The sequence below is a fragment of the Salmo salar genome, chromosome 11 (assembly GCF_965601325.2).
Source record: "Salmo salar chromosome 11, fSalSal1, whole genome shotgun sequence".
In the NCBI taxonomy this organism is placed as follows: Eukaryota; Metazoa; Chordata; class Actinopteri; order Salmoniformes; family Salmonidae; genus Salmo; species Salmo salar.
The window spans coordinates 20231127-20255304 of NC_138301.1; the positions used below are offsets into that span (position 1 = coordinate 20231127).

A 24178-nucleotide genomic window follows, 5' to 3' on the forward strand; every position below is an offset into this window, starting at 1 on the left:
GATCTCAGTGTGACCAATTTCTCCATAAGGCCTGAACGGTCCAAGGTTTTACCCAGAGCACGGAGCTGTAGCTCACTACTCAGTACCATTATAGTATCGGACTCAAAAGAGCAATACCATTTATAATCTGGTTACAAACACTATACTTATTTGAAAAAAGGATACACTTCCATTTTGTAGATTTTTTTTCATTTTTGTATTTGTGTATAGGTTTCTTAAAATGTATACAATACTTCTCCAGAGGGCATTGGTGTTGTGTGTGTGTGATGTTGGTTGAATGTCTGTTACATCGGAATTACCCTATAAATGCAGTACTTGGGGAAATCCTAGGCATTAATAACAATTATTGGCATTCTTTAGTTTCCTCAGACACCTTAAGTGTTGGGTATTGACTGCTGTGCTGGAGAGAATGTTGCCTATTGATCCGACCAAGGCAGAAGGAGATGGTGTCTTCTTCCTGTACGGCTGGGATTAATCCTAGCAGGCTGCCAGTGACCCACAGCCACTGCTCGATCCCATCGACTGACTAGGGCCTCTTTAGGACACATAACTTCCCTGTGAACACACCTCCTCTAAAGTTCGCCCTGCATGCTGGTGTGGATCATTACAATGATGGGCATAGATTATTACTGTATTTGGGGGGGAGGGGGGCTATAGTTTGGATATCTTTAATATCTGCAAACAATAGTATTACATTTCGCTTTTAACTAGATCGATAAAATATAATTGTTTAATTTATATTTGTCTATATATGTATGTAACGTTATGTTAAAATAAAAACCACTGATAAATGAATAAATAAATGAAGATCTAATCTCCAGTCTTGCTAGTATCGCCTGTTTCACATGCTTTATTCTTCACCACTGCACTATGTATAGTATGCTGCCATGTTGTCTCTCTCCCAGTGGACTGTGTGCTTACTAACAGCTCATCTACTATTGCTTAGGGCTCTTATTGTCTTCTAGTCAGAAAAAATACTTTCTACTGTCAAGCTCCGACATCCCCAGTGATTGAAAGCTGGTGGGCATGGAACTGTCAGAGTTGCTCTCAAAGCTGCAGCAATGCCTGGATTCACAGCCGACTCATGATGAATGGAGTAGTGCTAGAACAAAGGGACACTTGTTATGGGTTTAGATGCCTTTACCAGACTTGTATTTGGCCACAAAGACTTCTCTGCCTACACAATTCATTAGGATTTACATGAACTCAAGGATGTACTGCTCTAGGTGACTGAAAACATGAAATCCCCCAATACATTTATAGGACTTTTATCTAGACATCAAGTCATCATTTGACAACCTCAGAAATAAGCAGGACTATTTCTCATACCACAACAAAAGGCTGGACACTTTTTTTTCGGATTCTTTCTTTCTAGGTTTCTACAAAAATGTAAATGAAACTCAAAACCCTGAATGGATAGATACAAGTATTTGTCAGATGGGTCGTTTCACAAAGAGTGCCTTTAGATATTTTAGGTAGAAATTGTCCACCAATATTGATTTTAAAAGCCTGCTATATTCAATGAAGTGCCCTTTAATATAGACCGCATGGAGAATTCAATAAATCTGATTTTTAATATGAATAAAGGCTTGCTAAAGTGCCAACCCTATGTCACTTCTAGGAAGACTTCAACCCACTTAATCCAAACATTTCTCCGTCATTGTAAATCTCTAGTTATTTTAAGTCATTTCTGAAGATATTTATTTCATTTGATTAGTGATTAATTTACATCAGTCCCTCATATGTTGAAACCATTCCTTTACAAAAGAAACCTTGAACTTCTAATAGTTAAATCATAGTGTAAATGTAGGTGAGCTGGTTATACTTGTTTGGCCATTTTCGGGTCGAGCATAACACGAATAACCCTGTTACCCATAGATAGACAGGCTAGAAATGTTTTAGCAATTCGATTTTTTTGTGTGTTAGCTTGCATTCAATTGCCACTCCCTGTTGCACACAACAAGCTTCCATTCCCCCTGTCACGAGGGGATTTATGGCTGATTTAAGATCGTCAACCCTGATACGATCAACCCTGTTACGGTCAACCCTGTTACGGTCAACCCTGATACGATCAACCCTGATACGGTCAACCCTGTTACGGTCAACCCTGTTATGGTCAACCCTGTTACGGTCAACCCTGATACGGTCAACCCTGTTACGGTCAACCCTGTTACGGTCAACCCTGTTACGATCAACCCTGATACGATCAACCCTGATACGATCAACCCAGAGAATTTATTCGGTACTTAATAGGCACTAACTATAGTCTTTTTTAAATTTAACCCCTTGAGATGGCAACGTGTTGAACATGTGCTCTTTAGGACAGAATGTCAACATTTTGTGAAATCACAAGTTGCACTTCTAAAAAGGTACCGAACTGGTGGAAGGACCCAGATACTGTACAGGTAAGATTCTAATCTCTTACCATTACTCTTTCAGCCCAGTTCTACATTATGTTTGTCTACTTATTCACAACAGATTTTCTGTACATCCATACATAAAGTTGTAAATTACAATCTAAGTACTGAGCTGATTTCTAAATAAATTGTAAGGCAAAGGTAGTAGTGCCACAAAATCACATGAAGTCATCGAGAACACAGGAAAGAGAACATATTGTGCCACAAAAGATAAGATTTTGAAAAAAAGGACATACTGAAAATAACAAAGAAATTAAATTATTCAAGTTTAGTATTCTCATTAAAAAATCTTAAATATAATACAATCATGTATTCATATCTATCAAACTACAAATCAAATATATATATTTTTGTGCTGTATTCTCTTGAGTCATAATAACATACTAACTACCTGTACTTCCCTTCTCACTGGTTCATACTAGCACCCATCAGTGTCCCTCCCTGAGATGTGTAGGGTGTGGCCCGTCCCAGCTGAGAGAGCGGGGTCTGCTCCAGCGTTGGTGGCCACATGACAGGGGTCTGCGCTCCAGGGCCCTAAGGGCCACTCTTCTGGCCACCTCCGCAGCAAACGTGGCCCCCCTCCCTGCCAGGCAGGCACAGGCTGCGTCTGGGGCTAACGCAGATGCAGGTTGGCAGCCAGAGCTTTCCTCCTCCACAGGTTGTCTCCCTGACCACTCAAGGCTCCTGTCGCAGTCAGAGCAGATCTGAGACAGAGCAGCGGCAGACAGAAACAGATTACTGTACATTCAAATAAGATACCGTCAATAGTCAGCCTCAGAGCTCAGTGTTACTATTGGTATGTTGGCATCACCATGGACCTTAACTTTGCATATTTATCATCATGAATATTATCCAGAGAATTACTGTTAATACATGACTCATTATGAGGTATCATTCACTTCCCACTGCAGAAATACTGCTAATCATTCCCCTACCTAATACTATCCCACTGTGTCCTCTGTTGGTGAGTTCATATCCATTCCAGTGTATTAACCTACCGGTACACTACTGAACAGGTCTCCTGCTGCTAGCTTGTCTGTGTCTCTGCTCTGGTACTGGCTCTGTTCTCTAAACTGCTGAGTCTCTCTAGAACTCTCCTCTTGGTCTGGGGCAGGGAGGGTCTCCCCACTGTAGGGGAGGAGAGGGCTGATGGTGGTCAATGGGTCAGAGTGGAGTGGATCTGCACTACCCACCTTAACCATGACCTCTATTGACTACAACTAGTTTAGCTCCACCTCGCTGCATATATCCACGTCAAAACAGAGCCCATCTCATTACCTGATGGACCAAATGTTGATGGCTCTGTTCGTCAACAGCCCTCTAACCAAATGCAAATTCTGTCTGCTTATTTTGGTAAACCTTCCACGAAGTCCCAATCCCTGTTAAGCTTCTTGTTGACCGCGTCTGCCAGCTTTGTGTACACAACTGGCTCCTCGGATATTCCAGCCGCATCGTTAATGTGTGCCCTTTTGTGCCATTTCATTCCGCCGGGATAAACAGGCTCACAGATGCAAAATTATTCCAACACAGATAATTAGCCGAAGAAACAATCACAAGTATGAATAATAATCTGCATTGGGAACATTATAACTTTTAAACATGGGAACAGGGGGGATTCTGGGCACCAAGGGAAATGAGCTTATCAAATAAAGCTTGGCAAATGTGCAGTGAATGAAATAAGTCAATCATTTTAATGTGAGAGAGGAGCCCTGAGGAGAATAAATAAGCAATCGCCACATCATGCAGGGAGAACAAATGAGCGTGGCGCACAATTAGGCAGGGTCACATTCTGCTGGAGCTGTGAGCACGGGGTGCGCTAATGAGTTCCCTGTGTGTGTGTGTGTGTGTGTCTATTTGTGTACAAGTGTCTTGAGGGAGGAAGGAAGGAGAGAAGAAGAGGAAGAAATCAAAACCCCTTTCCATCAACATTCTGATGATGTACAGGCTCCTTCCTATAAGGCAGACAGATAAGCTAGGCGGTAATTCAGGCGAGGGACAGCCTTGAAAGTGAGAGGGCTATCAGATAATCTGGCATCTGGGCCAAGTAGACATGTAGTCAGGCAGGCAGTCAGACAGACAGACAGACAGAGAGAGCAATAGGCAGGTGTGTCAGCCAGACAAAAGGCCGTTCAGTAGGAGCCACATCACAGGCTTTCAAAGGAAAGTTAAAGTTATTATCTATTCAATCATATGAAGGGGAGGTGAAGGTGTGAAAGGTTGCAGACCAAAGCACTTTCTCTCCCGCGCATTAAGAGCTTGGTCCAGGGCTCCGGTGCTCTGTGTGGAAGAGAAATAGATTGCCTCCCAGGAAGACGACTGCTCACACAGTCTCTTTTCACCTTTTTCTCCTGTAATAACAGCAATCTGCTGTGAAAATCTAATCCCAAGTACCATTTACACTGCATCTAGATAACTTCTGCTTGGGAAAGCGGACGACATGAATATTTAATTTGCTGATATCCAAATAAACAGCACAAGCCATCAATCAGCAGGCCTTCTAACAGGAAGTGAACAGGAAAGGGACATTGAAAAATGAACACCATGCGTAGAAGGAAACGCACATCTCACATCAGCTGCATGCCTTTATTAATGGCTACTGGCCATTAGGGCTGGGAATGGCCCGGCACCTCGCCATACGATATTATTGTGATACTTAGGTGCTGATACGATGTGTACTGCGATTCTCACGATTCTATATGTATTGCGATTCGGTATTTGTGATTTCGTCACTGTCTGCTGCAGTGACGAGAGTCATGAGAAAACGAGTTTTGATCAGTCATGGAAATAAAAGTGCAGATCATTTTTTTGCTTCCGCATTAAAAAGAAGATGAAGAAAAGATACTGGTGTTTTGGTGCAGGTACAGCCAACTAGTGCAAAAATAATATTGCGATATTGTCAAAACGTTACGATAGATTGTAAAAAATGATATCCCGATATGTAACTGTATTGATATGCACTAAAACTCCTAGTCCTCCTTATCTACAACACACTGCAGTGTACATGGCCCTTACACTACGAGTGTACACGTGTACAAACATTCAAAATGTGGATAACCTGACCCGTATGACATATTCATGACAACAAATCAGGCATGAATACTGTCCTTCATTTAAGTAATAGCTATATCCTAGCCATTAAAGTCACATATGGCTGCATCCTCCTCTCCTCTCCTCTCCTCTCCTCTCCTCTCCTCTCCTCTCCTCTCCTCTCCTCTCCTCTCCTCTCCTCTCCTCTCCTCTCCTCCCTCCCCTCCCCTCCCCTCCCCTCCCCTCCCCTCCCCTCGGCCTAATTCTCCCTCCTCAGTGGCGGATAAGAGGGATCAGCAGTCCATCCATATGGACACATATCTATGGAGTGTTTGTCAGGTCTCAGCTTGGCTCTAGCGCTGAAAGCCCTGGTAATGACACTTAATGAAAGCTGGGGAGCAGAGCCAGGCATGCATAAGGAAGGAGGCCCAGTGTCCTCCTCCTCCCATCAGCCCTGCTCAGGCCCTCAGACGCCATAAATAAACAAATGCGGTGCGTGCGTGAGAATGGACGACAGTTCCCTCCGCTCCTCTCATGCCATTCACTTATTTATCTATTTATTTGTATTTACTCTCTCTCTCCCTCTCTCTGGCTGCTTTTAGAGGTCCTCTGTGTTCTCCCAGCTCCCTACAGGCTTCCTGGATTTCCTGGAACATTAGCTGAGTGAAGTCACAGTCATCCAGTGGGCCTTTATGGGCTGAGTTTGCATCTGCCCTCCATCGGTATCAGGCCAGGCAACACGCACGACACACGCACACACAACGCACACACAACGCACACACAAACACTTATTAGCCTACAGTACGCTCTCCAGAGCAACGTCCTCCCAATGCCTCAGTGCTCCTCAACTCATATTGCAACTTTTTAAAATGTTTTTTTAACACACTCAGCCAACCAGTTAAACTAACTGTTCTTTCAAAGCAGGTTTTAAGTTCTAAAGGGTCTTTTGGTACATTAGCCACCTTGCGTAAGACGTTTGAGAGAGCTCAGTATGGCGTGTTGTAAGTGACAGCATGAGGATGAGGTTAGGGCCATGATGAGTGTTGAGGCTCCGTTATCAGAGCAAACACAGGGAATGATGGGATAGAATGGATCCCACTCACTACAAGCCTCTAATCAGCACAGTCAGCACAGGGCTCTGATTGGGTTCACACAACCAGCCTCGTCTCTTCCTCTCTCCCTCCCTCTCCCCCTCTATCTCACACTCAACAAAAGTTATCCCTCCAATCAGCCCTAACTTTACCGCATTTCAATTTAGGAGGAAATCAGACGGGAACGTATTACAGGGAAATGCCAGTGAGCACAGGACTGGCTTACTTTAAAGCGAGGAGGTATAGGCAGGGCGAAATGAGACGGCTTCAACTGTCAAACAACCAAATGGAACACAATTTCACCAATAAATCGCCTTTTCTCAGCATGACATATAAAATGCAAGTTCAATTTTAAAAAGATATAGTCGGTATCATGGCAATGTGTGTGTGATGTCTGTCTGAGTGTCTAGACTGGTTTCTGAAAACAGACGTGACTAAGAACTGTCTGGCCCAGAGGAGAGGAGATCGTGTCCTTGGATGGCTCTGTCTACCTGCCTGCCTGTCTGTCTGTCTGTCTGCTGTCTCTGTTAGGTGGGACGATCAGACCTGATAGAAGGCTAGACTAGAGGTCATCTCTAAGCCCTCCTCAAGTCCTCAGTGTCAGAGCACCAGGTCTTTGATTACCACCATCCATAGCCACCTCTAGGATTTCCCGCCTGACTGCACAAATGCATCTTCGGTGTTAACAAGCCGCAGTGGTCCTGTGGGGCAGGAAGGGCCGGTGGCATCTGGGCCCCGGCGTGAGGAAACTGCAGTGGGGGTCAGCCAGGGTGCGGAGGGGGAACTAAGAACAGCGAAACTGTTCTACTCTGGGAGATGGAGAGAGTGGCTGAGACAGGCTGGGCTGCATTAGAGGGGGGTGGGGATTTGAAACGCCAATCTGCAGGCTTCTCAGAGGCTCTCAGGCCACTGATTTCACAGCCGGACGACACGGACCATTAGCCCCAAGAAACACAGAGAGGCCTATGCTAATCCCAGAACAACAGAAATCAACATGGCTGCCAATAGCTCTTATGAGTTACAGACAGGCTCCCGCTCTTAACCAATACTGTCTGAGATGTGTTGGTGATTGTTGCTATTGACCCATGTCTCAGCTCTACTCTAGAAACAGAGAGGAATTCACTCAGTCTGGGAAGTCACTGCTTTGTCACTGACGCTGTCTCTAGAGCCCCGGCAAAGAAACTAGTGAGAGTTAGAGGACATGTAGTCATTAGTCTCGTATGAACCTGCTGCTTCTTGTTCCTGGAGAACTGGGAAGTTGCCAGGGGATGGACTAGAGCCAAGCCCACTGATCCAGTGTCTCAGGTCAGTGCCAGTAGTACAGTACTCACTCTGTGTGGAGCAGCTGGACGGGAAGTCTGGTCAGGGCACTGCGCTGGCGCTGGTCACTCATACTGGCTTGAGAGGCCTGACACAAAAACAAGTGACATTACTCAATAGAAAGGAACAATGCTCTTCAATTAGTGTTGTTATATTACAGTATATCAGGGTTGTAAATGTGTGGAGGTCTGACAGTGTTATCCAGTGTGTGTAACTGTGTATGGTACGTACCCTGAACCTCTCGGCTTCAATCCTGCTCTCATCCAGCTCAGCCTTCAGCCTCTTCATCTGCTCCTGCAGACCCTCCACACTCTCCTGCAGGTGACTGGACACACAGTTAATAAACCGGGTCACAACTCCTGGGTGGCTCCATTTACACTTATTTCACAAGTATATCATGTTCACTGCTCCATCTAATCTAAAGCCATTTAACTCCTGTACACTTGATAACCAGTGCTCTAAACATGGGGACCTAATCATAATTAAAAACTGGGTGGTTTGAGCCTTGAATGCTGATTGGCTGACAGCCGTGGTATATTTAAGCAATAAGGTCCGAGGAGGTGTGGTATATGGCCAATATACCACGGCTAAGGGCTGTTCTTAGGCACGACGCAACAAGATGCCTTACTGCAATTATAAACTGGTTACTAATGTAATTAGAGCAGTAAAAATGTTTTGTCATACCCGTGGTATACAGTCTGATACACCACAACTGTCAACCAATCAGCATTCAGGGCTCAAACCACCCAGTTTATAAACAGACTGTATACCACAGGTATAACAAAACATGTATGTTTACTACTCTAATTACATTGGTAACCAGTTTAAAATAGTAATAAGGCACCTCAGGGGTTTGTGGTATATGGCCAATATACCACGGCTAAGGGCTGTATCCAGGCACTCTGTGTTGCGTCGTGCTAATAACAGCTCTTGGCCATGGTATATTGGCAATATACCACACCCCCTCGGGCCTTATTGCTTAAGCATTTCACCATTTATCACTATCCCGTCTCCTGTGAATAAAATAAACAATGTGAGTCGAACAACAACAGGGCAGGCTGGATGTGTGTGGAAGAGCTCTTACTCCTTCTCTGCAGTGAGATGGATGATCTTTTTGCTCTGGTCTTTGATCTTGAGGTTCAGTTTTTCATTGCCTTGCCTGTCGACAGGGTTAAGACAGGGTTAATGCTGCTTAGTGAATGTAGAGTAGAACGTGACTGGGCATCAGTGTGTGCGTGGAGTTAGGTATGCTCTTACTTCTGCTCCTTCACCCACTGGTTGACGTTTGTTACCACCAGCTCACTCTCCCTGTGTAGAAGAGAACTGTCTGAACGAGCGTTACCCAGAGACTGGTGCAACACCTCCACCTGAGACAGATAGATGGGGGGTGAGAGAGAGAGAGAGAGAGAGAGGAGGTAATGAGAGTCTATAACTCAGAACTCTAACAGTGTCTATCTGACATATCTGGAGGTTTTAAGGGTTCACTACCTCATTAGCTGCTGTGCTGTACTTGTGCTCCATGGAATGGAGCTGTGAGTGTAAGGCATCCACCTGAACAGAGACACATGAACAAACCCCTGCTGCACATCCTAATGGCTATACAGCTCATTTTCCATTGAGAGGGGATTACTAACGATGCTGTTTGGTCTTTCTGTGCCACTGCAAAGTGTGAGGATATGTCATAACTAGAGCCAAGAGGTTTTCATGAGCACATCAATTGATCAGGAAATCTTTGGGCCTAGTTACACAGTTAGGCAGTTAGGCTACAATAAGGGCCCAGAGTTTTTCCTGATCAGGTCACATGGTCAGCAAAACCTGCTATCCCTCGTCATAAACCCTACCAGAACGTCCCCAGAACCCATTGTGTAAGTGTGTGTCTGACCTGGGCCACCTTGGCATGGTAGTTCTCCCTGAGAGAAGCCATCTCCACCTTCATCAGCACTACCTCCTCCTCCCGGACCTCCAGGGCTACCAGCTGCTCCTGGCCCCAGCGCTGAGACCTCCCCAGCTGGGCACTCAGCTCTGCCAGCCTGCCCTCACAGGACCGAGTCTAGGTGAGAGAGGGATGATACCTGTCACTGGCATTTCCTAATATACTATTTGTTCTCATTTCTGAAGACTGATGGACCTTTTAAATGAATGATGAACAATGAGTCACAGCAACATGCAATGTATATTGATGAGGGTTTCCCATAACCCTGCCCAGGTAGGAAACTGGGAAACGATAGTTCATTAGTTAATTACATTGTAGTGAACTCCTCCATAAACATCTCCTTCTAGTAACATTGTCCTGTCATAGTCACATTCATCTGACTCTAAATCACTCTTAACAATGCTCGCGTATGCTAATATGCATGTACATGTTGAGCCACTACATCAAAGAACTGGTCACTGGTCAACATAAATTACAAGTTTTTCTTTACAGGAACAATGTGAAGGACAGTAATAACCAATCCTCCCTAGCCACATCCCCCGCCCTATCCTCTGCCTGCTTGGCTGGGACACACGGAGGCTGTGCAGTGTTCACATCCCCCGCCCTATCCTCTGCCTGCTTGGCTGGGACACACGGAGGCTGTGCAGTGTTCACATCCCCCGCCCTATCCTCTGCCTGCTTGGCTGGGACACATGGCGTCTGTGCAGTGTTCACATCCCCCGCCCTATCCTCTGCCTGCTTGGCTGGGACACATGGAGGCTGTGCAGTGTTCACATCCCCCGCCCTATCCCCTGCCTGCTTGGCTGGGACACATGGAGGCTGTGCAGTGTTCACATCCCCCGCCCTATCCTCTGCCTGCTTGGCTGGGACACATGGAGGCTGTGCAGTGTTCACATCCCCCACCCTATTCTCTGCCTGCTTGGCTGGGACACACGGAGGCTGTGCAGTGTTCACATCCCCCGCCCTATCCTCTGCCTGCTTGGCTGGGACACACGGAGGCTGTGCAGTGTTCACATCCCCCGCCCTATCCTCTGCCTGCTTGGCTGGGACACACGGAGGCTGTGCAGTGTTCACATCCCCCGCCCTATCCTCTGCCTGCTTGGCTGGGACACATGGCGTCTGTGCAGTGTTCACATCCCCCGCCCTATCCTCTGCCTGCTTGGCTGGGACACATGGAGGCTGTGCAGTGTTCACATCCCCCGCCCTATCCTCTGCCTGCTTGGCTGGGACACATGGCGTCTGTGCAGTGTTCACATCCCCCGCCCTATCCTCTGCCTGCTTGGCTGGGACACATGGAGGCTGTGCAGTGTTCACATCCCCCGCCCTATCCCCTGCCTGCTTGGCTGGGACACATGGAGGCTGTGCAGTGTTCACATCCCCCACCCTATCCTCTGCCTGCTTGGCTGGGACACATGGAGGCTGTGCAGTGTTCACATCCCCACCACAATGACCTTTCCACAAGCCCAGGGAGCACGCAATGCAGAGGAGAGGCAATACATGTAATGAAAGAAGCAAAGGCAATTAAAGTGGTGTGTGTGTGTGTGTGGGGGGGGGGGGGGGGGGGTGAGCCTGACTGGAGGCTCCAAACTGCAGTACTGCAGCTCTGTATTCCCCCTAACCCCTGTGTGACAGCATTGCAACCCCAGTCTGACCATCTTCTTGCTGCGTTCACCTGCTAATCCGGACAGGATTAGGACAGAGGTGCACACACCCACACGCCACCCCCCCATCTAAACTACACATAAGTACAGTATGTAGATACACATTAAGCACATAGAAAACACAGACACCACACACTGATGTTAACACATTCACACACATAAACACACACTCACGTTTAGGTGTGTGAAATGAGTTGCTCTCCCCCAGCCCAGTGCCTTCCCTCCCCACCTCCCCAGAACCCAGCCATACCACACGGCCAGAGAATCATTGCACCCTTCCTTTGATCCCACCAAGCAACCAGCAATTATTTCTAAAAGTGGAAAGTAAAAACAGACAACCACACACACACACACACACACACACACACACACACACACACACACACACACACACACACACACACACACACACACACACACACACACACCCTGCTGCACATAATCATTCTTTTTTGTGGGACGGGTTGCGCGTGGAGGGGGCAACTCGCACTTCATTTTCTCTGGTGGAGTTTGCTGACCGCAAAATGACAAGGATCCTCTTCCTAAACCAATTAAGAGGGCAGAGCGCCGCTGTTACCATGCAACATTGACAGCACTTAAGGAGGATGACGTGAGACCACAGCGATGAGCCACAGAGATGTGCCCTCGGCTAAACACAGACACAAACACATTGTAGAGAGGTTTGGCACTGCAGAGCAAGCACACCCAGCTCTTATGTGCCTGTGTACACAAACAAAGTGCTTTGGATTTGTCACAATACAAACACAATGCTTAGAATATTTAAACCATAAGGTCTCTTACACATTTTCAATTGAAAACCTGTTACTACATTTCTGTACTGTATGAGGCCTTAGAGTATCTCAGTTAAACTGTGATTTATATTTTGGCTATTATGTGAGGCAGTTCCTCTAAGCAAAACTTTCTCTATGTATGTATGTATGTATGTATGTATGTGTGTGTGTGTGTGTGTGTGTGTGTGTGTGTGTGTGTGTGTGTGTGTGTGTGTGTGTGTGTGTGTGTGTGTGTGTGTGTGTGTGTGTGTGTGTGTGTGTGTGTGTGTATTGTACATGCAGACTCTGTGGGAGTCTGGGAGAGAGGTCTCATTATCCAATCAGCTTTAGGAATACAGCCCCGGACACACAGAAAGGGCACTGCTACAAGTCACACCTCTTTTCTCTACAACAGAACCTGCTCTCTCCTGTAGTGGTCAATTAGTGTACAGCGCGACCTGTGGAGGTTAAGTCTCTACTTCAGAGGGGCTGTGTGTTCTACACTAATGACCAGGCATTCTAAGGGTGTAGTGTTCATTTCCAGCTCTGGGTATATTACACTAGATAACCCCTTTTCCTATTATACAACGACTGAGCCATCACACTTCTAATCATGTGATGGTGTTGTGGTTGGATACAGGCTGTAACAGTCTAGGATTTAATGTGAGGTTATCTGGTACATGACCTAATGGTTGGATACAGGCTGTAACAGTCTAGGATTTAATGTGAGGTTATCTGGTCCATGACCTAATGGTTGGATACAGGCTGTAACAGTCTAGGATTTAATGTCAGGTTATCTGGTCCATGACCTAATGGTTGGATACAGGCTGTAACAGTCTAGGATTGAATGTGAGGTTATCTGGTACATGACCTAATGGTTGGATATAGGCTGTAACAGTCTAGGATTTAATGTGAGGTTATCTGGTACATGACCTAATGGTTGGATACAGGCTGTAACAGTCTAGGATTTAATGTGAGGTTATCTGGTACATGACCTAATGGTTGGATACAGGCTGTAACAGTCTAGGATTGAATGTGAGGTTATCTGGTACATGACCTAATGGTTGGATACAGGCTGTAACAGTCTAGGATTTAATGTGAGGTTATCTGGTCCATGACCTAATGGTTGGCTACAGGCTTTAACAGTCTAGGATGTAATGTGAGGTTATCTGGTACATGACCTAATGGTTGGCTGTTGACAGTGTCAGATCTAGAACCAGATCAGTGGTTATTGACAATGAAATGGATGGTTATTGGTTAATTGCCATGAGGATGAATGGAAATGTTGATGTGTAGATCCTTCTCTCTCACCTCGTCCAGTGACTGTCTGCTGGCGGTGCGTAGTCTGTGGAGCTCTGCAGCCAGCTGCCTGGTCCTCTCCTCCTGGCCCCCTCTCTCCTCTGACAGCTGGGAGCTCCTCTGCTGCAGGCGGGACAGCTCACTACGTAGACCTGCAGCCTCACCACTCTGCTCAGCCAGCTGACCAGTACCACCACACGCACAGCCACACACCACAAAACAAACATCCACACAAAATATACATTGTTAGTCCCACTACACATTATTTCCTCACAGTCATTACCCTAAAACAAGTTGAGAGTCAGTGTCATTGTTTTAACGTCAGTATTTTCATGACATGCCTGACAGAGAACTAGTGTGTAAGCAGGGCACCCACCAGCTCCATGCTCTCTCTATGGGAAGCCTGGGTGGAGGCCAGCTCCAGTCTCAGCTCTCTGAGGCTGTGTTGTGCTGCTGCTGTGTCCCTGGTCCCCTGCCTGCTGCTGGCCTGAGCCTCCTCTACACACTCTCTCAGCCTGGACACCGTCTCCTGAAGGATGCTTATCTGGAGAGGAGAACACACACATGGAACATGGGCCCCTAACTACACACCAAGTACACTCAGCATATGGACAGTATGTGACTGTGACCTCTGACCTCTTGGCTGTGGCTCTGGCTCTGGCCCTCCCTGCTCTCCAGCTCCCTCCTACACTGCTGCAGCTGAGCCTGGCAGGCTGTCTGTTCCCCCTGCAGCCTCTGGGTGGTGCTCTGCAGCTCTACCACACGCTCCTGCAGGCACCCCACTGTCCTCTCCCGCTCCCTCAGCTGTAGGACAGACAGGAGACACACCCCTATCAGAGCTCCCATCAGGTGTGTGTGTCACTGTGTGTATATCAGGCTCAAAGATAGATGGGTCTAAATCTGACAATCGCAGCGCCATCTTAGCTCTCTGTTCCAGGATTAAGTAACATGGATGGGCAGATAGATGAGAGATCTGCACTTACATGCATGACAGATTTTAAATTGGGATTAAGGAGATTAATTTCAGGCCGTAATTGAGTGAGAAAGTTTTTGATCAGATTGATTTAACTTTCTAAAGATATGAATTATGTGCTTCAATTAAATTTCCTAGCAGCTGAACAGTTGGTAAATTGCTGCGCTTCAGGCTTGTATCCCTTTGGCTGGTGGAAAACTATTATTTCACAAAATTCATGACGTGTGCAGATCTGACTCATTTCTCTTGCTTCCTTGGGGGTTAAAAAAGAATTACTATTTTTGAAACACAAATTCAGAGACGGAAACTAATTCAATTTGCGAGCATGGCTGGAGGGGGAATCTGAGTGGATTGTAGATGAGTGTAGCCAGGCTTCAGTCAGACACTATGTGAGGAGAAGACACTCTCCTGATGAATGGAAAAACAACATGTAAAGGCAAAAAATGCCTTTTGAAACGTTTAACTGTCAGCAAGCACAGGTTTAATTCATGACGTTCACTGACACTAATTGTTTGTGTTGGGAAATTGCCTTTAGTCATAAATCAACAAACAAACACTACAGTATGATTAACATATGTTGTGTGAGTGTGACATGCATTAGCAATATGTGTGAATTTATTGACTGCATATTTCTAGTTGAGCGCTAGTTTTTGGATACATTAGTATGTGTGTGAAAGCACCTGGTTGAGTGCTGAGTTGTTGACTGCACATGTCTAGTTGAGCGCTAGTTTTTGGATACATTAGTATGTGTGTGAAAGCACCTGGTTGAGTGCTGAGTTGTTGACTGCACATGTCTAGTTGAGCGCTAGTTTTTGGATACATTAGTATGTGTGTGAAAGCACCTGGTTGAGTGCTGAGTTGTTGACTGCACATGTCTAGTTGAGCACTAGTTTTTGGATACATTAGTATGTGTGTGAAAGCACCTGGTTGAGTGCTGAGTTGTTGACTGCACATGTCTAGTTGAGCGCTAGTTTTTGGATACATTAGTATGTGTGTGAAAGCACCTGGTTGAGTGCTGAGTTGTTGACTGCACATGTCTAGTTGAGCGCTAGTTTTTGGATACATTAGTATGTGTGTGAAAGCACCTGGTTGAGTGCTGAGTTGTTGACTGCACATGTCTAGTTGAGCGCTAGTTTTATATACATTATTATAAACTGGTTGGTTCGAGCCTGAATGGTGATTGTCTGACAGCCATGGTATATCAGACCACGGGTATAGCAAAACATTTATTTTTACTGCTTTAATTACATTGGTAACCAGTTTATAATAGCAATAAGACACCTCTGGGGTTTGTGGTATATGGCCAATATACCACGGCTAAGGGCTGTATCCAGGCATTCTGCGTTGCGCCGTGCATAAGAACATCCCTTAGCTGTGGTATATTGGCCATATACCACAAACCCCAGAGGTGCCTTATTGATTAATTATAGTGTTTGAATCTACCTGGCTGTGAGCTGCTTCCAGGTTGGTTCTGAGCTGGTTTCTCTCTGACTCCAGCCGGGCCTCTCTCTCCCTGGCCCCCTGGTTCCTCTCCTGCAGCTCCTGCTGCCTGGCCTGCTCCTGGGACAGCTCTGCCCGCAGTTCCCGGCTGGCATCAGCCTGCTCCTGCAGCTGGCACACAGAGAGACAACCACAGTCACACAGCCAACCAACCGACCACACGTTTACAGGCAATATTCTGAGGTTAGGCTACATTTACATTTTAGTCATTTCCACTCGGGGCCCCCCTTCCAGCATTGGGGAGCATCCCGCAACCCCCCGCGCACGAGCCACTTCTATTTCAATGGGCACAAACACTGTTCATGACAAACGGTTCACACCCCTCTTGTTGGTGGAGAGAACTTTGTAGGTTTAAAGCTTATTTCCTGCAATTCTGCACATTTTGTAATGGGGTGTAATGAACATTTTACAGTTTTAAAGCACATTTTCTTGCAATTCTATTCATTTTGCCATGTCTAATGTGTATTCCTGCCATATTTGAGTGACAAAAAAATGACACCAATATATATCGAACAAAATAAATAAACGTCAGCTGACATGGGTCAGTTGATCTGGACAAGTTATAAATAGCTCTCTAAGATATGCAATGACTGACATGACAAGAGGAACTGATGACGCACTACCCCATTTTGAAACTGCACCCTGTGTATACTACTACTACAACTTCAAAAGTAAGTTTAAAGCCAGACTGAGTTCCTTTAAAAAAATTGGAAACGGGCCTCCAGAGTGACGTAGTGGTCTAAGGCACTGCATCGCAGTGCTAGATGTGTCACTACAGAGCCCAGTTCGATCCCGGGCTGTATCACAACCGGCCCATAGGGCGGCGCACAATTGGCCCAGCGATGTCCAGGTTAGGGGGAAGGTTTGTTTGGGGGGGCTTTACTTGGCTCAATGCGCTCTAGCGACTCCTTGTGGCGGGCCGGGCGCCTGCAGGCTGACCTCGGTAGTCAGGTGAACAGTGTTTCCTCTGACACATTAGTGCGGCTGGCTTCCGGGTTAAGCAAGCGGGTGTTAAGAAGCAAGGTTTGGGGGGTCATGTTTCGGAGGACACATGACTCGTCCTTCACCTCCCGAGCCCGTTGGGGAGTTGCAGCGATGAGACAAGATCGAATGTTTTTTTTTTTTTTATCTCAATAAAGAAGTTATCAGCAAAGTCACTGCTAGCAGGAAAAGTCAAGTGCAAGGCTACTGGGTCAGTAGCTATCTCAAATCAATATATTGATCTAGTGTAACGGGACACCGTCTTTTCACGCCACTTTGATACAAAGTGATTTTCGTAGCAGGTTAGGAGAGCATTTTCGCTAAACCTAACCATTTTCCTAACCTTAACCTCAGTTTCCTAACCGGCTACAACAAATTCACTTTGGTATTGAAGTGGCGTTAAAAGACTGTTCCTCTAGTGTAACAGACCCTAAATGACTTAGGATAGAGGTGGTGTTGTGAAGTCCCTTTTACTGTGAGAGGCTCCCCAAGGTGGTGACTGTGGTTTCAGGACACTGTTTGTAGGAACCTGTTGGTTGGTTGGTTTGCTTTATGTGTTAATGTTGGGTCTTACCTGCTGCTGTAGAGTCCTGAGTGTGTCCTTGGTGCTGGTCAGCTCTGCCTCCAGCTGCTGAGCTCCCTGCTGGTGTGTGTTGGCCTCCTGCTGAGCACTGAGCTGGGCCTGCCTGCTCTCCCCTGCCTCCTTCTTCAGACTCTCCACCTGGGTCCTGATACACACACACGGCCAGACACACCGTCAGTCAGGGGCTCCCAGTCTTTAAACGACCACTACTTTCAAACTGGCATGTTTGATACCTCTCTCTGCCATAGCTACCCCCCACATGCTGTAAACTTTGTTTTCACTCTTGTTCACATTTTCAAAATCAAAGGGAATTTCATTTATCTTGTGATGTAATGCAAGAAATGTAATCATTGGAGAGTAATGCGTGTGTGTTTGTGTATGCCAGATTTAATCTGAGCAGGCAAGCCTGAACATTTAATGAGGGGACGTTGCACTAATTCTGGCTGTGCGGTGCTTTGCGGTGTGGCATGGTGTAGTGGGGCGAGCGTTGGGCTGATGGGGCGCCGGGGCGTGAGTGATGGGATCAGAGCTGTGTGTGAGGGATGGCCAGGGCCTGTTTACCGCCAGGTGAAGCAGCTAATCAAATCCCCGAGAGCGGCCCAGTTCATGCCCTCTCTCCCTGAGACATTAACTCAGACCACAGCCAAGCGTCAAAGCCCTCGCCTGCCCAGGGAGGGACACACCGCGTTAGGGAGGGTGACGAGGGACACACCAGCAGAGTGTGAAGGAGGAACTTATACTGTATGTAGAGCAAAGTGTGAGGGTGGCGTTCCCTAGGGACATGTTCTACCAAGGTGTTGCCCCTCCTCTCTGCCAATACCCATCCGAGAAGCAACACCTTTAGACAGTCTAAGAAAAAGGGAGAACGAGAGATATAGAGGAGGTGGGCGGGGGTTGAGGGGTAAAGCCCTTTCAGAAGTGAGTGAGTGTTTGAGAGCGTGTGTGTGTGTGTGTGTGTGTGTGTGTGTGTGTGTGTGTGTGTGTGTGTGTGTGGGGGGGAGCCCAGAGCCTTCTCAGTGCTCACCTCCCTCTCCCATTGACAAGGCGGCCGCAGTAACAGCAAATCGATGGCTCGTGAATCCCCTGCATCCCCCCTCTCCAGGTTGATCAATATCCCTGGCAATTAGAATCCCCTATCTGCATGGCTGTGGGGACCTCTGGGTGGCTCGCCAGCCCACAAACACCCAATTTAGTCCTCAGCCTATCACTTAATTACTAAATCCTCCCTAATGCCTATTGGCAGGCAGTGGGCTCACTCCAAGCGGCGGGACGGCTGACTGAACAGGAGACCTTTGGCAAGGTGCTGGTTAAGACGCTCCCATCCCTCTTCTCCTGGCCAGTTAAACATCTGATTTCACAAGAGGGCCCCGACCTGGAATGATCTGCCTATCGAGCAGCCGGAGCACACACAGCCCAGATGGACAGGGGGGGGAGGGGGAGAGCGGGGGGGGCAGCGTGCCAAGGGTCACAAAGCCAAAACACTTTTCTCTCTTTTTCTCAGCCACTAAGATACAGACAAGATTGAGAGAGTGTGTGAGGCACAGTGGGTTTTTAAACACATTTAACATCAGATGGGTGTTTGTTTCACAGGCATTATTTAGAGTGATTGTTTGAGAGGCTTGTCTGTTATAAAGACACTGTGGCCTTACTGACCAAAAGGTTCAGTTTGGATCTAAATGGGAATAAGTAAATACTCAAGTCACTGTTGAACTAATGGCACAGTGAAATGTAAAGGATTGGGGTTAAAGACAGGTTCATGACATGCTGTGTGCTTGGCGGTAGAGGGCTGCAGGTCCCAACAGACATCATTGAGTCATGGTCGGCATTTTTCATCCTGCATTCATCACTCATCAGACATACAACTTTGAGATGAATTTTTATGAATCTTTCCAAGGAAATTAACTTAAATATGATTAGGCTATAGTTTACTACACTGCCTAGTAATAAATATTGATCACCCATATTATTTTGTCTCTGTCTGAAAATCGTCCCGATCCTAAAAGGTAGGCTATTAAACGTAGCTCAAGAGAAAATGCAAGTGTCCTCTCTCTCTCCAACTCTGCTCTCTTCAAACTACGTCTAACCTATTGGCTGATATAGCCCAGTAATACTGATAGCCTAATATAATGGAGAATGTGAGGATCTCTGGTAATTTAACCTATTTCTCGGTTATTTTTGCGCATTCTGATATTGACTATAGAGCGCAAAATTGCTAGGACCATGGCTAGCAAACTAGCTGCATCACATACGCCTAAAATAACATTGCGGGACGGCGGTTGGGTTCGGGACCAGTTTTTACGGGAGCGGGTGGGAGTTAGACAGAAAGCCAGCGGGAGTAGGTAGGTGCGGTATGAAAAGCTGTGGGTGCGGGTGGGCATGAATAAATCAGTCATGCGCAGACCTCTACTTGGAGTCAGATAGAGACAGACAGTCAGAGTGCTTTAGGGAACCCAAAGCCCTGTAGAGTACCTGTAGCCCTGCAGCTCATGTTCTGTGGTGTGGAGTCTCTCCTTTAAGGTGCGTAGCTCTGCCTGTAGCTTCCTCTGGGCCTGCTCTGCCCTCACCACCTCTGCCACCCGCTCTGCCAGGTGTTCCTGTGTCCGATGCTGCCCCGCCTCCACCAGCAACACCTTCTCCTCCTGACGAGCCAGCTCCTGGGCTGAGACACAGACACAAACATAGACACATAACATATTCAGATCATTTACTATCAACAACGCTATTATATTACATATCTTATCTGTTATCTTGTGTGTTGATTTGCCCTTCTTCATCCATGCATGTTCTGTTATTGCTTATTTTGATGGTCCCTCTGAGTGCATATGCATATGTTAGTATGCATGTGTGAGTGTGAGTGAGTGTGTGTGTCAGACAAAAGGCCCCAGGCTGTGAATTGATGGGCTGTTTCATTGCTGGCTAGCTGCTGAGGCTTCTGGGGCAGGCAGGACGTAAACAGGTGACCATCTCAGACTGCTCATTAAGGTCAGCCCTAGAGGCTGCACTGCTGCTGCTGCCACTACAACCATGTCACTCTCCTCTTTCTCCCCTTCCCTCCTTCCATCAGCATCACTCTCATTCCTTCTTCCTCATGCCTCTTCTGCTTTTAACTGTTTTTAGAACCTATTCTCCACCAAGGAAGGAGAGAGAGACAAACAGACAGACAAAGAGACAAAGCAAGATAGAGAAATAGGGAGAGAAAGAGCTACAAATGTACCTGACTACACTCTGAAACACGAGCACCTTTATAGACACCAGTCACCCAGCTCACCCCCCAGGACTGTGTCCTCCTCCTACCCGTGTCCCTGCAGCGTCCCTGGGCCTCCTTTAGTTCCTCCCTGAGGGTCATCAGCTGGGTCCTGAGAGAGCCACACTCGGCCTCTCTCTGCTGTCCTTCCCTCCTGGCCCTCTGGACGTCAGCCTCCAGGCCCCTGGCTGCAGCCGCCTGCCGCTCCACCTCCACAGCTCGACTCCTCAGAGTCTCCCGGGCCTCCAGCAGGTCAGCCTCCGAACGCCTCAGGAGGTTATCCCTCTTCTGCACCGCCTTTGAGGGAAAAGAGGGAAGGCTCAGTCATAGTGTGAGTGTGTGTGAACATAAACTCCTGTGTGTGTGTATCTTCTTACCCAGAGTGTTCCATTTATGTGTGTGTGCGTGTTTTCCACTTCCTGAAGTTCTGAGTGAGTATGTCAGTGAGTGAGTAGGTGTATGTAAGCTCTTTCTATCCTATCCTCCAGGTATGTTGGAGGTGAGGGGGCCTGGCCTGGCATCATGCCACAGTGTGTACCTGCTGTCTCTTGGCACACTGGGTGTGGGCGGCCTGCAGGTCCTGCTCCAGCCTGGCAGCCCTCTGCTCTTGAGCTCCCACCTCCTCCAGCCTGCGCTGGTCCTCCATCATGGCCTCTGCCTGGAGCTGCCTCCCATTCTCTTGCAGCCGCAGCACCTCTGCAGCACACACAGTACACCGTAAAACACACACACACACACACACACACACACACACACACACACACACACACACACACACACACACACACACACACACACACACACACACTATGCAGTAAAAAATAAACCCTTTATGTATTCTATCGTAAACACAAAGTTATTGGTTGAGTTGTGTCATGCCCTCCACACCTGCCACAGTGCTGTCTTTGAGCTGGGTGAGTCTGGACACCTCCTCTCTCAGCTGACGAACCTCCGACTGGCACACACTGAGGTCCTGGCTGCCCTGGGCACACTGCTCCACGGCCTGGGAGAATGCCTACACACACGCGCACGCACGAGCACACACACGCACCTATGACTATGCCTGAGGGGAACGGGAGGACCAAAGCCCCAGGCTTTCCTCACCTGAGAGACCCAGCATAGCAATGCCCCCCCCCCCCCCCCCCCCCCCCCCCCCAGGACATCTCCACACCTGCTCAAGCGCGTTCAGTGAAGCGCCTGCCCCTAATTTGGCATTTCCACCATGATGGCATGAGTATCAGTGTGTGGAGGAAGTGTCCTGTGTTAGGGGAGCACCTATCTGACAGGTGTCACATCCAATCTGCTCAGACCTACTGATGTTTTAACTATTCAATTAACCAGCCAACTGCACTGTGTGGCTGCCATGACATATTTACCTAAGATAACTTGTGTGTGTGTGTGTGTGTGTGTGTGTGTGTGTGAGCGCAGGCAGCTGACAGGTCAACATGTCACATTCACTCTTCCTCCAGTAGAGTGTGTGTGTATGTGTGCCAGTCATCTCCCCAGTGCTCTCAGACCCTACCAAGCCAAAGCCAACAGCTTTGAGTGAAATATGTACGTAAACATTAAGTTACAAAAAAAGTAGAATTCAGCCATGTTGCGGAGGGAAGATCCTGCCATCTCCCCCTTCATCTCAGACCATTAAAATAACGAGTTGTCACCAGGCTCTGGTTTCACTACCCCCTGACGCTGACACCCGTCAAGACAAATCTAGATTTCATGGCCACTTACAGATGTATAAATAGTCAAACGAGGTGCTCTAACCATCTATAAAACGCAGCTAAAAGGTTGCCAGAAGATGGCGGGCATCGTGGGTAATCAATCTGGGCTGAGTCGGAGTGGAGCGGGGAGCGGTGGCTGCGTGCGTTGGGAGCAGGGCAGTAAATCACGTCAGCGCAGTGCGGGCGCTCCTCTGACACGCCAGCCACTCCAGCTGACACTGGGCCTGCTTGACAGCCTGATGGATCGCCCCACTACACTGCATTAAAGGCAAACGGGCACACGCACGCTGACATAACAAACAATTAGTCACCGCGGCCGTTATGGACCTTGGTTGGTGTGGGTCAGGGTCTGTCTGGCGATGGCAGCTCTGACTTCCTGTCTAGGGTCAGTTTAAAGCCAGGGTTGGAATACACAGAACTACAGTGAACTTACTGAACATACAATAGGACCAAACTTCTAACTATAGTTGATGAGTGAAGTTTTAAAGACAATGACTTTCTCTGGTCACTGTGATTTCACTGGCCACAGTGACTGGTTGTGTTAGCAGGACTCCAGCATGAAGAGGTGAAGTGTCCTGCCCTACTGTACCTGTTGTAGTTCCTGGATGCGGCAGAGCTGCGAGTCGTAGTCTGAGTCAGAGTGGATGTGAGTGGCTCTGTAGACAGAGAAATCAGCTTGGCTCTTCACCACACTCTCCTCCTGTTCCTCCACCTGAGAGAGGCACACAGGAACAAACAGAGTGCACAGATATATCTGTTGACAGACCGGTACAGAACCACTGTCATGCGGTTGACTTTAGTAGGTCTCTCCTCCCATTTCCTTCCTTCCTGTGTTGTGTAGTTGAGTGGTGAGAGGTAGAGACAGAAGGGACTGGCTGGATCTCTGTGAGACTATGGTTGAAGGGCAGACTGCATGGGGTCCTGCTGTCTGACTGTGGGTGAGGCAGGCTGGGGGTCACTATGAGACTGTAAGTTTGGGGCTGAGGTACTGGGTGAGTTCACACTAATGAAGCAGACAGGCAAACAGGACGTTTCCCCTCAGTCGCCCCATCTGGAAGCTGTGCTGGGCCTGACGGCTAGTGACTGGAGCACATTCTGCTTCTCACAGATGAGTCGGTCTGTCTGAGGCGCACGCACGCACGCACGCACGCACGCACGCACGCACGCACGCACGCACGCACGCACGCACACACACACACACACACACACACACACACACACACACACACACACACACACGCACGCACGCACGCACACACACACACAAAATGTCCTATCAGGTTTCGGTGGTTTGTCAGGATGACTTTGTGCTGCTGCACTTATAAAACACTCCCAAATGGCCTGTAAGTTTATGAGGATAATATATCTGAATATGATGTTCCTCTCATTACCCACTGTTGTTGTTTGTTGTCTATGTTTTCCAGACAGCCTTCACTGCAGCGTGTCTGTAGTGTTCATAAAGCCAGGGGCCGTTACAGGCAGGATGAAGATGGAGTGAGAGGTGGTGAAATCAGCTAGTTGTATTGATGTCTCACAGCAGACTCAGAGCGATCGGCTCATTAAATGAAATCAGACTCTCTCTCTCTCTCTCTACCTCCCTCTCTCACACAGACATACACACACCCCAGTTTCCAGACAACACATGTAAACTTGGGAAA

The 24178-nt window shown here is 47.5% G+C and overlaps 1 protein-coding gene across 5 annotated transcripts in view; it reads right to left on the reverse strand.

The window, feature by feature from the left end:
- Window positions 1-1119: 1119 nt before the first annotated feature.
- LOC106562084 (uncharacterized) overlaps window positions 1120-24178 on the reverse strand; it is a 205556-nt gene continuing 182497 nt past the window's right edge. For 4 of the 5 annotated variants that reach the window (XM_045689148.2, XM_045689147.2, XM_045689149.2 and 1 more), the window contains 18 exons: window positions 23110-23232; window positions 21688-21814; window positions 21338-21495; window positions 20850-21096; window positions 20025-20214; window positions 17547-17700; window positions 15935-16102; window positions 14155-14322; window positions 13895-14062; window positions 13531-13698; window positions 9738-9905; window positions 9344-9406; window positions 9113-9222; window positions 8940-9014; window positions 8087-8180; window positions 7867-7943; window positions 3416-3545; window positions 1120-3121 (listed from right to left, as the gene is read on the reverse strand). In XM_045689148.2, the coding sequence (XP_045545104.2) occupies window positions 2846-3121; window positions 3416-3545; window positions 7867-7943; window positions 8087-8180; window positions 8940-9014; window positions 9113-9222; window positions 9344-9406; window positions 9738-9905; window positions 13531-13698; window positions 13895-14062; window positions 14155-14322; window positions 15935-16102; window positions 17547-17700; window positions 20025-20214; window positions 20850-21096; window positions 21338-21495; window positions 21688-21814; window positions 23110-23232 (2664 nt within the window). In that variant the 3' untranslated portion in view covers window positions 1120-2845. The remainder of the gene's footprint in view (window positions 3122-3415; window positions 3546-7866; window positions 7944-8086; window positions 8181-8939; window positions 9015-9112; window positions 9223-9343; window positions 9407-9737; window positions 9906-13530; window positions 13699-13894; window positions 14063-14154; window positions 14323-15934; window positions 16103-17546; window positions 17701-20024; window positions 20215-20849; window positions 21097-21337; window positions 21496-21687; window positions 21815-23109; window positions 23233-24178) is intronic. The other variant, XM_045689150.2, reaches the window with a different exon arrangement.